Source organism: Castor canadensis, chromosome 12, assembly GCF_047511655.1.
Source record: "Castor canadensis chromosome 12, mCasCan1.hap1v2, whole genome shotgun sequence".
Lineage (NCBI taxonomy): Eukaryota > Metazoa > Chordata > Mammalia > Rodentia > Castoridae > Castor > Castor canadensis.
Window position 1 is genome coordinate 128,893,829 of NC_133397.1, and position 14,218 is coordinate 128,908,046.

The 14,218-nt window shown below is 37.6% G+C and overlaps 1 protein-coding gene across 4 annotated transcripts in view; it reads right to left on the reverse strand.

Moving 5' to 3' along the window:
- Fnbp1l (formin binding protein 1 like) overlaps positions 1-14,218 on the reverse strand; it is a 95,537-nt gene that overhangs the window by 28,101 nt on the left and 53,218 nt on the right. For all 4 annotated transcript variants that reach the window (XM_074050961.1, XM_074050959.1, XM_020171840.2 and 1 more), the window contains 4 exons: positions 7,792-7,845; positions 6,408-6,555; positions 5,613-5,675; positions 899-1,003 (listed from right to left, as the gene is read on the reverse strand). In XM_074050961.1, coding sequence (XP_073907062.1) covers positions 899-1,003; positions 5,613-5,675; positions 6,408-6,473 — 234 coding nt within the window. In that variant the 5' untranslated portion in view covers positions 6,474-6,555; positions 7,792-7,845. The remainder of the gene's footprint in view (positions 1-898; positions 1,004-5,612; positions 5,676-6,407; positions 6,556-7,791; positions 7,846-14,218) is intronic.

The following is a 14,218-nucleotide window of genomic DNA, read 5'->3' on the forward strand; positions in this document are numbered from 1 at the left end:
AATACCTACCTGAAAAATAAACTAAAAGCAAAAAGAGGGAGAGAGGGAGAGGTGGAGGTGGGAATGTGGCTAAAGTGGTGGAATGCTTGCTTAGCAAGTGTGAGGCACTGCGTTCAAACCAAGGTTTCAGTACCACAAAGGAGGTAGGGAGGGGGGAAATACAGCAAACTGCTTTGAGATTGCACATTTCTCCTAACAGGAACGCTCTATCAGAGGTATAAGTAAGTCATTAAAAATAGATAAGCCTCATGAGCTAGACTAAAAGACCTGCAAGGTAATTATAACCAGGAACTCATGAGTTTCAAATTGTCCTGGTTTTTTTTTTTTTAAATTGGCAAAGAAAGTGGAAGGAGGAAGTAAATATTCCTTTCTTTCTTACTTTTTCTCACTCTAATCCTTCAGAAAATCATAAAGTACAAAGGAGTTCTTTAGCACACAAAAAAAGCATGTTACAATCTCAGCATGTCAACCCTGTCACTGTGTCAAATGTGAGATAAAGAGCTACAGGAATGGAGGAGAAGTGCAGCAGCAGCTGTATGTAGCACATCTGGAGTCAGCAACAGGAGGTTCCAAACCCCAACAACCAGCTGGCAGCTGGCACAGACCATGTTCTCTCTTCTGTCCATACCCAACTGGCACACCTTAGGCTTTCTACCAGTATTGGGGCAGGGCAGAGATTTAATCACAGTAACAAAACTGTTTTTCCTCTGAATTTTAATGCAGCTGAGATGTCACCATAAATAAACATGTACATGTTATCTAAGGTAGGCAATATTTGTATTTTAGATTTAGACGCAGTGTGCCTCTTCAAGAATGTCCAGCACTGGTGCAGATGCTGTTGCTCCTTCCCACACGCTTACAGTGTCTTGTGTCAAAGCTGGTTTGCATTACTTCTTACCTTTTCAACATCTGCCTTGGTCGCATTAGTATCATTATCCAATCTTTCATAACTCTGCTGTGCCTTTTCTGCCTCTCTACATTCTCTTTCAAATTTCTTTTTACTCTGTTAAAATTAAAATTGAAGAGAACGTAAGATTAGATTTATCTCATTTAAGTAATAACTTTAAATGTTATCACTGTGTATTGTGCAGAAATAAACAGCATACTAAAAGTAAAATCTGTCTTTCTAAATTAGAAAATAAATTTTATTATTATAACCCATTGGTGTGTCTTAAATATCAAACATTATAGACTGTGGGAAAAAAAGCATGATTAATATTTATTACATATCTTATTTCCTGTCCCAAAATAAAACATATGTTTTTATTATAAACTCATGTTTGGCAGGCCTTTTTTAATTTGGTGGGACTCTAACATAGCTCTAAATATAACAATATCCCTCTCTGAATGATTTTGTGTTGTTCTGTCAGGTGTCCCAGAAATACCATCAGCCCAGACACACCATTTTTTATCTAACTGAAATTACTACTACTTTGTGAGTTATGTATTTGCCTGATTTTCAATGCAATTATCTTTGATTCAACCCAGTTGTTTAGATCCCTCCACAGTTAATTCTAACACAGTAGGAATTCTATCAGTTTTGTTTTCTTGATGAAAACAAAGAGCTTTAACCTGCATACATTACCAGTCATGCCTCATGTGTAGCAGACATGAGGCGTGTCCCTTCCCTCTCTCACTTAAACCTATTTCCTAGCTCCAAACTCTCTCCTTTCTAGGCTTACTTCCACACTCTACAGAACAGGAGCAGCTCCCTACCAGGTTCGTGAGAAACAATGTTTTTAGTCCCCATGGCTAAAAATGCCTTTATCACCACCCCCACCAACCCCATACTAGGGATTGAACCCAAGGTTTTGCACATGCTAGGCAAGTGCTCTGCCTCGGAAACACACCTACAGCCTTAACAGCTCTTTCCAGACATAAAATTTTGTTGACGATAGAATTCTTGGATAGAAATCATCTTCCTTCAGAAATCCAAAGTGCTATCCAACCATTTTCTACTTTCCTATGTGACTATCCACTCCAATGCCGGCTCCTGAACTACTGTATAAAGCATGTCTACTTTGTTTGGTTCTTCCTCTCCCTCACCCTTCCTCTCTCTCTCTTGACTAGTGAGGGTTTCTCTAAGTGTTCTAAAATTTCATGAAGACAGGATTTCATGTTTATCCATTGTGTTGAGTACCCAGGACATCCTTTCCACTGGAAACGCATGTCTATGAACTTAGGAACAATTCTTTGGCATACTTGTGCCCGTTTTCTGTTTTTGAAAATGAAGCTTGTTATATGTGTCCTCTAGTTTTATCACCTTTCACATTTTCCACCGCTGTCATTTTGCTGCACTTTCTGAGGTAGTTCAACTTCATCTCTCATTCTTTTTAGAGACGTTCCATCTCTACTACCATAAAGGGGGTTTTTTGTTGTTCTTTTTATGTTCTTTTTAACAGTACCTTATCCTTATTTTCATAATACTTCCTCTTTTCCCACTGAGAAAATTAGTAACAGCTTTGAGTGTTTTCCATATTTGTTTTTAATGCTCATTTTTTTCAGTCACTGTCTCTTCTGAGTTGCTTTTTTCCTGCTTAATGAGTTTGGGCTCTGATGTGCACAACAGATATTTCTTTCAATGGCTGGAGAGCCCTGGCTATATGGTGTTATAAGCCAACTGAAAGCTCTGCTAGTGGAGCTGTTGAATTACAGTTTTTCCCCCTCGGGTGAAATAGCCAGGTAGTTTCCTGGAAAAACCCTGATATCGGTATCTATAAGGCTTTTTTCTCTCTAGCTGGTTAGATTCTCCAGAGAAAGCCTCTTCCAGTTTCTTGCCTAGAAAATAAATGCCTTGCTACCTGTATTCTGAGGAGTTTTCAGAAGAAGAAACCAGAGGATCAAAAGACCTTGCATTTACACCAGCCTCCTTTTTAGACCTGGTAGCTTTGAGCTGCTAATTTTGATACAAATTGAAGCCACTTATAAACAAAATTATTTTTATATTAGGTATCTTATCTGTGGAAAATACCTATATGATAATTTTCTTACAAGAGCAAAACAATCACAAGATCTACTCCTTCCCAGAAAGGTAGCCTATCATTATAAAATACAGAACTATACTACAGAACAGATGTTTTCTTTAACCGTGCTTTTGGGGGAAGACTGGCAACTTCTTCTATTCCCCTAACCTGCTTAGCAGAACCTGTCTCCCAATATAGAAGCTGAAAATAGCTGTTTCTTACTATCTTGGTGTTCCCAAGATGACTTGCATGGGCAAGTCATCTAATGTCATCAGAGGCACTCAGGAGAGTCAGCTGAGGCTTTCTCGAAAGTTTTACTTCCCTGATAAAAAGAGACAGTTGGAAAGAAACACTCCTTTGTTCCTTCCTTTTGGTGCAGCTCAGATGAGAATACGGTGTTTAGCTACTTAAGTGTTGACCACAGGGCACAAGGCTAATGAAAAACAACCAGCATGGTCAAAATGGCCAAGTGGACAGAGTACAGGCAGCCTTGGTGATATCACTGAACCACTGCCCTGCTCAGAGCTACTCCCTTTCCGGGCTGTATTCTTATAGACATGTCTCCATGACCTAGCATCTGATACTTTCATCTTCTTAATCTCTGTGCACCTTTCAAGATCTCCTTCACAGGCAGCTCTCATCTGAAAGGCCTGTGCTGCCTGTTTTGTCTATCCTGGGATTGGTTAAAAACGGTCTTCTAATTTTTTCCCTTAGTTTTCAATACTCTGTCACTAGTACAACTTATTTGCCCCAATTATTTAGAACTCCTCTCAATTAATTCAAACATGTTAGGAATTCTATAATTTTATTTTCTAAGTAGGAAGTCAAAGAATTAGGAAATAGGCTCCTACACTTGTTTTTACATATAAACAGAAATTATATTTGTCAGTCTCCTTCACTGGATTGTAGGCTCAACAAAAATAAACTACTCATATTTACTTTTGTTTGTCCAGGCCCAAACATATGATATGATTAGGATATTCAAATTAGCATTGACTAGTAGAGCACCTGCCTGGCAAGAATGAGGCCCTAATTTTAAACCCCAATAGTACCAAAAAAAAAAAAAAAAAAAAGTTTAGGACTGGAGGTATGGCTCAAGTGGTAGAGTATCTGCTTTGCAAGTATAAAGCCATGAATTCAAACCCCAGTCCCTTCCACCTAAATAAAAAAACCAAAAAACAAAAAATAAATAAGCATTGAATAGGGTTCAATTCACCTTTTTTCCACAGTGTTACTAATAATCCCTTAAAGAAATATTCCCTACCTTTTCTTACTTATGACCTCTTGTGATTTTTTTTCTTAATAACTGTTAACTGTTCTAAGGGCAAGTCAGCACATATTATCAACAGTGAGTTGTACCAACACCAATTTTTAAAGGATCCAATATCTCCTGAACATAGGAGTCTGTTATTTTGTGCAAATGAAAACACATAAGCCTACACACACATATGCTCATTAGGCAGCAGATACTAAGGTGTTAGTGGAGGCAATTTAAAATTTCATCAGTGAAAACACTCCCTAAAAGTCTTACTGAAACCAATTAGAAAGAAAATCAAAACAAAAATGCAGGCACACTATTAATGTGCCTAGAATTCTCCATCAGTGCTACTGGCAGAATCATTTACCAGTGACAGTGAAACAGTAGAAATTGAATCTAAGCTCTGAATGCACATTTTTAAAAGGGAAAGAAGGGCTGAAAGCACTAAGTATATGCATGAGATAAATTTCAATCTTAAAGTCCTTTTCTAATTATCACAGACTAAACAGATTTAATATGAAACACTTCCTTCAACATAATTCTCAAGGATTATAGTGGCTGTCAAAAACATATACTGGTTAAAAAAATAAAATATACTGGTACAGACTAAACTGCTTGATAACTCTCAAGGCTCAAAAAGAATATCTGATACAAAGATCATTTAGCACAGCATTTTAAGTAAAGAAAACTAGAGTGCTCCATGCAGACATCCTGTTTTTCGGATTACTGTATACCAGCACCTTTAAGGAAACATTAGCAAGAATCTTAGGAAAAATTTTAATTATTATGCTTTTGTGATTTTTCCCTACAAAGCATTTTCCCCACAATAGCACTGTCTCTGATCGTCAACCCCAAATTAGAAGCATTTACAGAATGGCAGAATTACTTAACTGAAGAAACACTTCATAGACTCTAGTTTTTTTCTCTTCATTTTTCCTATGCTAAAAATGAGGACAAAAGAAACCAAGTCCTAAAAAAAGACTCTAGAACTAAAGTTTTGGTTCAGTCAGTCTCTGTCAAATGGTCATCCAAGATACATCACTATACATCACTATTTGCTACTCGTTCTACACCACTAATACTTTATAGTAACTGCTCAAGGTCCAAAAGAAACTCCCTAAATGTTTATAATGATATGAAAATTAGAGAATTCAAGCAAGTAGTAGTTATACAGAAAAAGAGAAGAAGAATGGCAAAATGTTCTCACATCTCCCATTTATACTTTATTGGCTCTCAAGAACATGACAATATTCATGAGTTTAATGCTTCTCAGTGTGAAATGATGAATAACACACTGAGAAGCATTAAACTCTAATAGATGCAAAGTATACCAGGATCTAGGGTAACCAGCCTGCAAGCTCTTAACTTGTGGCATGAAAATGCTCACTCACATTGTCCATCTGTTTCCAGCACATTTCTAGGTACTGTTGCGCTTTTCGTCCTTCTTGGAGATGCTAAACATTAACCACCACCAAAAACAAAGGAAGCAAAACAAACAAAAATAATTACATTTAAATACTAAATAAATTCTGGAGTCCAAAAGAGTTTTAGACACTACATACACAAAAGACTTTACCATGATTTACAAAGAGAATAAAGCAAAGCTCTCTATAATACATTTTATGAGGCATTATTTCATACTTAGAGTATAACCTTTAAAACAAATATAATACCTAGGAACATTCTGGATGAGCCTGACAAAGGTTTTCTATCGAGGTCAAGTAATAACTATTTCAGGTCTGTAGACCACATCATCCTTATCACGAATACTCAGCTCCACTCAAGCAGTGCAAGGGCAGCCACAGCCAACAGGGAAACCTATGGATGTGAGTCTGTTCCAATAAAACTTTATTTACAGACACTGCAATTTAACTTTTATATAACTTTCACATGCTATGAAATACTTACTCTTCTGATTTTTTCAACCATCTAAAAAAAGTTAAAAACATTCTGGCTTTGGGCAATCTAGTGGACAAAAACAAGCAAAGCTGGATTTAGTCTGTGCACTGCAGCTGGCAAACCTCATTCTGCAGACCAAAAGGACAATAACCCCAGCTCAATGGTTTCTAAGTAGAAGAAATTTAGCAAGACAGGAAAACAATTTATACTGAACACATATTCTAAATGCAAAATGATTACTTTGCTTCATCAAACTCTGATAGCTGGATAAAACTTGTAACAATTACCATCTTCCTTTCAGTCTTCAGCTCATGAGCGTATCTCATCAGTTCACCATACACTCTGTGTGCCATTTCTTCTGCAACCACCTCTCGCTGCCCTGCGTAGTCATTCAACTCATTGAGGATGTTAAAAAAGGCTATACATGAGGTAAACCTGCCAAGAACATGAAAAATGGTGACACTTATTTTTATTTCCACTATAAAATTCTTAGTGAGATACGGACTGTGTCTAAGAATTGATAAGTTTTAACATTCTCAACCTAAATCTCAGATACTAGTTCTAAATTAACTTCATATGGAAAGAACCCTGCGTTAAGCTCAAGTTGCACGTTTATGTCTTTCATAAATAAATGGACATTCGGGGTCAAAAAACAGTAAAATACTACCTGCAGGCTCTTTTGGATAGTGGAATCTCTTAGGTTGCGAAATGACTGGCCTGAGCTTGGGAATGAACGTGGTTGGGTTGCTAGGCTTGGCAGCTGAACCTGTTGCAGAGATGATGTGGTTGCTCTCGAGGAAAGAACCTGTCAATCATATCACTCAAGTGCATCCCGATGGCTCATCTATAGACAACTTTGCTATCAGCTCTGGATACAGCTGGCTGTGTGCCTGCCCACAGCCTGAATGGAAGTGAAGTGCCATCATGGGTGGCATCAAAGAGGGGTAGAAGGGTCAAAAATAAGGGTAACAATGTGTGTGGAGGGAGGGAGAGAAACAAAGAGAATCACTGTATTAAAATGTATGCGTCTCCTTTGAACACACCAAGGAACACTCCTGTAACAGATGAAGGCCAACAGCTCAGCTAGAGCTCCATTAACAGCAAGCCTAAAACTCTTAACAACTGATAGTTGTTTGTTAAGTCTATCTAGTCTCTTTTTCCTTTCCTTTCCTAGCTTTTAGAGCTACCTACATATTCCTGCTGAAGACTCAAAAAGCTCATGAGCAATTTCTAGCCTTTTATTAAGGGTTTAAATATTATCCCGAAAATCTCATTCCTTTTCATTATCCTTTTAGATCAACCAGCCAAATTGTTTTACTACCTGTAAGAGTAACAGCAAGACGCTACAAAGCTTATGTCAACTACAGGATGGAGTGTGGGAAAATGTACTCTTCTTCTGGAGATGAGATTACCGAGGTGGAGTTCTGGTCTACCACTTAGAAACTCCCACATAGCTATCTAGAAAACTCGTGAGCAAGCCCTCTGATCTACAGTACTTATCCTGTGAGACAAGTATAGTTCCTTCTTTCATAAACACTGTGATTTTTTTTTACTAAAACAAACTTTTAAAATATCTTCATAAAACATTAAAAACCATACATTTTACTAAATAATAAAAGTATACATTTTCAAAATTTTTTATATAAAACAGTAAACAGTTATATAATTTACCTTGGTTCTTCGTCTTTGGATGAACGTTTGGGGCAGTACTTCTTAACCAGATTTCTATAGGAAGAAGATTTTTTAGATTCATAAGCAATATAGTCTAAGTTTCCAATTTTATTAAGTCAAAAATCTCAGAAGATAACACAGTCAAAACAGAAACATGGTCATCTACAATTACTAACATACTATCTGAGCATAACTTACATTTTGTTCTTAAAATACTGATAACTAGAAAGAAAGCTTATTTCTGTTTATAGGAGTGTGATCACAATTTCATTGTGCTATCAAATAAGAGGAAGAGTAAGAAAACTATTCCATATATAAAACTAAGTCATGGCAAGAGGATACATTTCAAAGAAACACCAGCCCTATTTGGTTTGGTAAATCAGGGACTTTGAATATGAACTGAGGTGATGCTAACTCCCTCGGGGATGAACAACATCCTATGGCTCTCTAACTTCTCTTATTTAGACAAAGGAATTACATTCTGACTTGAAACCATCTTTGCTTGCATCCACACCCACTCTAACATTCTTAAACTAAAACGTTCCCCTTTGTGGACTTTGAAGCCAGAATGGACTAGCAGGTTTGAATCCTGGCTGCTTTCCACAGTATCTGTGACCCTGGACAGCTTCCTTCATTTCTCTATGACCCAGTTTCCTACAAATGGTGCTGACAGCACTTGCTCTACAGGTGTATGAGAAATAGGAGGGATGACTGTTACCACAGCACTCTATACCATGCTCCTCAGAGAACAGCACATGAACCACTGAAGGTCCAGAGGTTTTGGAAAAGTAATTTATGTCTGCTAAGTCAAAACACAAAAAGGTATGGCCTGTATTTTACATGTCTCTTTATGTAATTTTTCTAGTATTTAATTTTGATTTTGTGTTACTTGAAAGTCTAAGTACACAAGATTGAAACTAAAAAGACACTGGTCTATCATTACAAATAAGTTGAGATGCACTGCTTTACACATAAGCATTTTTAAAATAAATGGTCCTAACATCCATTAGATAAATACTAAAAAAGAAAAAAAAAGTCTGAATTATTTTCAGATTTGTATCGATTCATCCCACCTACTCAACTCAGTTTATTCATTCCACAAATTACTGTGTGCTAGGACCGTGCAAACTAATGGAAGCATTTAGAAATGACACTGTGGCCATGTTTAAGGTATACTCTTTTGAAAGCAGACAGACACATACCAACAATTACAACATGTCCAGTATGATAAGGACAGAAAAATAGTGCTACAACAGAAAAAAACTGAACAACCAATGAAATGAAAACAGTGGATAAAAAAGACAAAACACTAAGAAAATTCAAATCAACATTAATTAAGTTCCTGCCATTGAGAACCCCACAGTCAATGGGCTTGAAAGCATGGCCAAAGTGGGAGAGCGCCTGCCCAGCAAGCTCAAGACCTGTGTTCCAACTCCATGGCCACCAAAAACTGAACTCCATAGTCACTATTAGTTATAAAGTAAGGTACAGGACGAAAGCATTCTTTTAAATCAAAATATTTATTAATATTTTAGGAATTACTACATGGGTACATATATATAATTTGTAAATAATTGCAGGTACATTCTTAAATGCATTTTACAGGTGAGTAATAAAAAGTTCAGAAATGGCTGATCTAGTGAAATGAAATGCATATGACACTTTTATATAACAGCAAATGGTAAGAACAAAAATGGGCACTTTCAGGAACTTCCCTAAGGAAGGAAAGCTGAAATTTCTGATTCTAACTAAGCCTAAAGAGGTGAAAAAGAACTGGGAAACTGAAAAGCCCTGGGGGAATTCTATACAGAGAAGATCTAATGAACAAAGACAAGGAGCCAAGAAAAAAAAGACGATGGTTTTAAAGTACTATGAGTGGGTTCAACGTTGCTATAAACATTAAACACAAGCCAGAGAATGATAAGCAGTGAGGTTGGAAGGACTGGGGAAGGGAGAGCAAAGCAAAGGCCCTGCTAAGTTGAACTCTGAGTAAATACTCTTAACCACTGGTTTTTAATCATGTCACCACCCAGTATCAAGAAAGCTAAGTGCTACACGTTATTTCAGGTATCCGACTGGCAAAAAGGGAAGAGGCATAGTTAGTAAACCGTAATTATACATGGCCTACAGTACTTTCTAAAGGAGAACTCAAAAGGGAGATAAGGAAGAAATGATGAATTACTGGTTAATTAGAATAGGCAAGTCCATAGAGTCCACACAGCATAGTGGTTGCCGGGCAGAGGAGGAAATGACTGGTATTCAGTACAGGGTTTCTCTAGGGAATGATTAAAAAAAACCAAATACTAAAGATAGAGACAATTACTGCATAACTGTGAATATGCTAAAAAAAAAAAAAACGGAACTGTACACTTTTAAAGGGTGAATTACAGTGTGTGAACTATATACATCAAAAGCTGCTATTGAAGAAGGAATGGCTGCTTGAGTAGGCTGTCCATCTGCCACAGGAACCTCAAACTGAGGTTCTAAAATTGAATTTATCTTCTCTTACAAACCTGTTCTTTCTTATATTAATGAAACCACCATCCGTCTAGAGTCTGGACCTTTTAAGCCAAAAATGTGGAACTCACCCATACTTTCTCAAGTTTCTTCCACCTTCAGGTGTTCATGTCCTGTACTTGCTATTTCCTAATTAACTTTTTCAAAGGATAATTTTTTATAATAAAAAGGTGAAAAGACATCACACAAGAAGCCCCTTCTTTCCACTTACAGATGCCTGAGGATAGGATGCCTAAAGCTACTACGGTATCATGTAAGCAAGTAGGGAAAGACAGTCTTGAAAATGCCCTGACATCACTGAACTGTAAATCCTGATTCCCAACTTGTTGTTATGTAAGAACAGTTACTCACAGCTGAATACTTCCTACAGCCAAATAAACATCATCAATAAAGGAATGTTTTAAGACATGGAACTCAAGCGACTTCTAGCATCAAGATCCACATGAGCCAGGTGCCAGTGGCTTCCACCTATAATCTTAGCTACATGGGAGCAGAGATCAGGGGGATCCAGGTTCAAAGCCAGCCCTGGGCAAACAGTTCTCAAGACCCCATCTCAAAAATACCCAAAAAAGAGCTGGCAGAGTGGCTCAAGCAGTAAGAACGCCTGCCTACAGTGTGAGACTAAGTTTAACCTCCAGTACCACCAAAAAAAAAAAAAAAAAAGATGGAGATGTGTTACATGTGCAAAGACAATGACAAGAACAACAGGAGTTATCTACTGTTCGCCAGCTGTTATACTAAGCACCAATGTTTTTACAACAATTGCAAGAAGGTATTATTACCCCATTTTAAAGGACTACAACTTCCCCAAAGCCAAAAATCACTTCAAACTTCTACCTGTACTTAAGCAATGAATGTGAATGAGACTACTCAAGAAATACAAAATTTTGGACTGGGGTGTGTGGCTCAATTGGTAGAGTTCTTGCCTAGCAAGCTCAAGGCTCTGAATTCTAACCCCAGTACCTTGCCTCGCAAATAAGTAAAATTTTATGCAATCCCACTTATTACCTCCTGCTATTATCTCCCAAGCAATTGGAGTCCTTGTCTATGACTATATTTTCAAATGTGTTACCTGTATTTCCCAGTAGTAGTCTGAAAGTTTTGGGGCTTACAGAAGGTCTTTGATCCATCTTGAATTGATTTTTGTACATCCCCTGAACTATTTATTAAAGAGGCTAAATTTTCTCCAACATATGTTGCTGGCATCTCTATAAAAATCAGATGGCTACAGGTACACGTTTAGGGTTCCAGGCTGTAGTGTACATTTGTTTTACCTAGTATGTTACCTTCCTCACTTTTGTAACAGCTAGTGGCAAACACATTTCTGCTCATCATTTAAAAAAAAGAAAAAAGCAGTATGCTATTTCACATACTTCCCAACTTCCTTGCAGGTAAGGCAGAACCATGTGGCCAACTCTGTACAACATGCTGTGAGCTCTATTTAACTACCAGGCTACAGAATTCAGAACTGTGTACAGCCTCTGGCTAGTCCATTCCCCATGAAGCAACATGGAAGCCTCAGGATGAGATGAATGAAGATGGAAAATAGTCTAGATTCCTCAGTTACCTCATGGGCTGCCCTGCAGTCATATGAACTTAGAGCAGACTGCATGAATGAGAAGTAAGCTTCAAAAGTCCCTATTTGGAAGGTATTCTAATACAGGATAATAAAACACAAATTCTCCATTGCCATGTTCTTGTAGCTATGGTGGAGCTGGCCACATGCAGGTCCAAAAGTATTTATGTGATTGAGGCCCATTAATCCAGGCCAATGAAAGACAATCCCAAAATTTCTGATGCATATCTTAAGAAGACTTGTTATAGGTCATAATCCTACAGCCATGAATGAAGAGTCTACATGAGAATCAAACCAACAGAAATGAAAGCAAACCCAAGAATGGAGCGACAGATCCTTTTTCTTTAAGCACCTGGTTCCCCAAACAGTTCTATAACACAGCAAGTCATTTCCTTTCTTTGCTTGAACCAATCTAAGTGAGGGTTCTGACACTTGAAAGAATCCTATTACAGAGGTTAAACACACATTAGTCATACATAGTTTCAGCATAGATAATACTAATCTGAACTTTCTTTTCTTGGGGAAGAGCACAGACAACCTAACAGAGAAGGGGAAGAAAGTAGGTTTACCTTTTGACAAAGCAGTTTGTCCTGAGCAATTTTTTTCAAGAGTCCTTATTGCATCCCTGTATGAAAATCACCCAAGAGGTGGCCTTCCTCAACTCCAAATATCCAATAAATCACAACATAGTCTAAGCCAATCTGCAACCTGAAAAACTATACCAGAGTCCATAGTGTTCTCATTTTCTACCAGATTAAAATTTCTATGATAGCAAAACAGACTCTGAAAAAAAGACACATAAAATTGATAGTACTTACCTCTACAGAGAGAAACTGGAAAGGGACTCAAATTTAAACTTGTTACAATGTTTACATACTGTTTTCATACTTTAAAATCTAATAAGGAAAATACAGAAAAAGAATACATTCCTTTCAGGCACCTGATTTCAGCTGGGCCCTGAAAGAAAGCAGTCTAAAGTTTCTGGGGGAGTGGCTCACAGGGAACAACACCTGCCTAGCAAGCATAAGGCTCGGCATCCAAACCTGGGTACCACCCAAAAAAAAAAAAAAAATCACACCAAGGAGAAAATAGTTTTAACATAATATGCTTATTAGCTCAAATAAATCTCAAGCTTGTCTTAAATGTGTAAGCATTCATAGGACATGTTTCTAAACTAAAAACATTTTCAGCAAATCTCTCAAGAAACCTGCTCTTATATTCGTTTTCAGAACTTTCTCCTCTCAGTACAGAGATTCTCAAGTTAACAATTAGACATGTTTTTAGTAGGGTGCAATAAATCACGAGTTACTTAAAGTACAGTGTAATATACACACAGTACATATGATAGAAATTAGGTAAGTTTAGTGTGTGTGTATCTTATCCATGCTTTCTAAATACCTCAGAATCATACACTCTGTTACAAAAGAACTCATGTGTCTTCAGCCTGAGAATTAGTCTGAATTTAATGGGCTTTTTCAAATATGATAGTATTCTATACATTAGTTGTATATATGATATTAAATAGATTTGAGTTTTGTTATGTTTATATTCATTTGGGGGCATTAGCAAAAATTATAAAATATTCCAAATAGTTTCTCAAAACTTTGATTCACTTTTATTTATTTATTTTGTGGTCTGGGATTTGATGAGTTTAAACCTTGAGTGGGCCTCCTCAAACCTGCCCCGCAAGCGCTCTACCCAGTCCTTTAGTGGTTTTTGCCCAGGCGAGCATTCGTCTCCTCAGCAGGTGAAATTATAGGCATACCCCAACAGACCTGGCTTGCTAACATTTTTGCCTCAGTTGGCCTAGACCCATGATCCTACTGTCTCTACCTCCAGTAAGTGTATCTGGGATTACAGACATGTACTACCATGCATGGCCTCATACAATTTTATCAAAACTACACACTAGTCCTGGCAGACTGGCTCAAATGGTAGAGCACCTGTCTCACAAGTGTGAGGCCCTGAGTTCAAACCCTAGTACTGCCACAAAAATGAATAAATAAAAAGATTCTTCGTTGGGCACTGGTGGCTCATGACTGTAGCCCTAGCTGCTCAGGAGGAAGAGATAAAGAGGACCATGGTTTGAGGTCAGCCCAAACAGTTCACAAGACCCTATCTTGAAAATACCCAACACAAAAATAGGGCTGGCAGAGTGACTCAAGTGATAGAGTACCTGCCAGCAAGCACAAGATCCTGAGTTCAAATCCCAGTCTACTGGGCCGGGGGTGGGGGGGACGACACGGGACGGGACTAAACCTTACAGTTAAATTCTGAAATTTATCTCAAAAAAAGAATGTCAGACACAGTGGTGAATACCTATAGTCCCAGCTA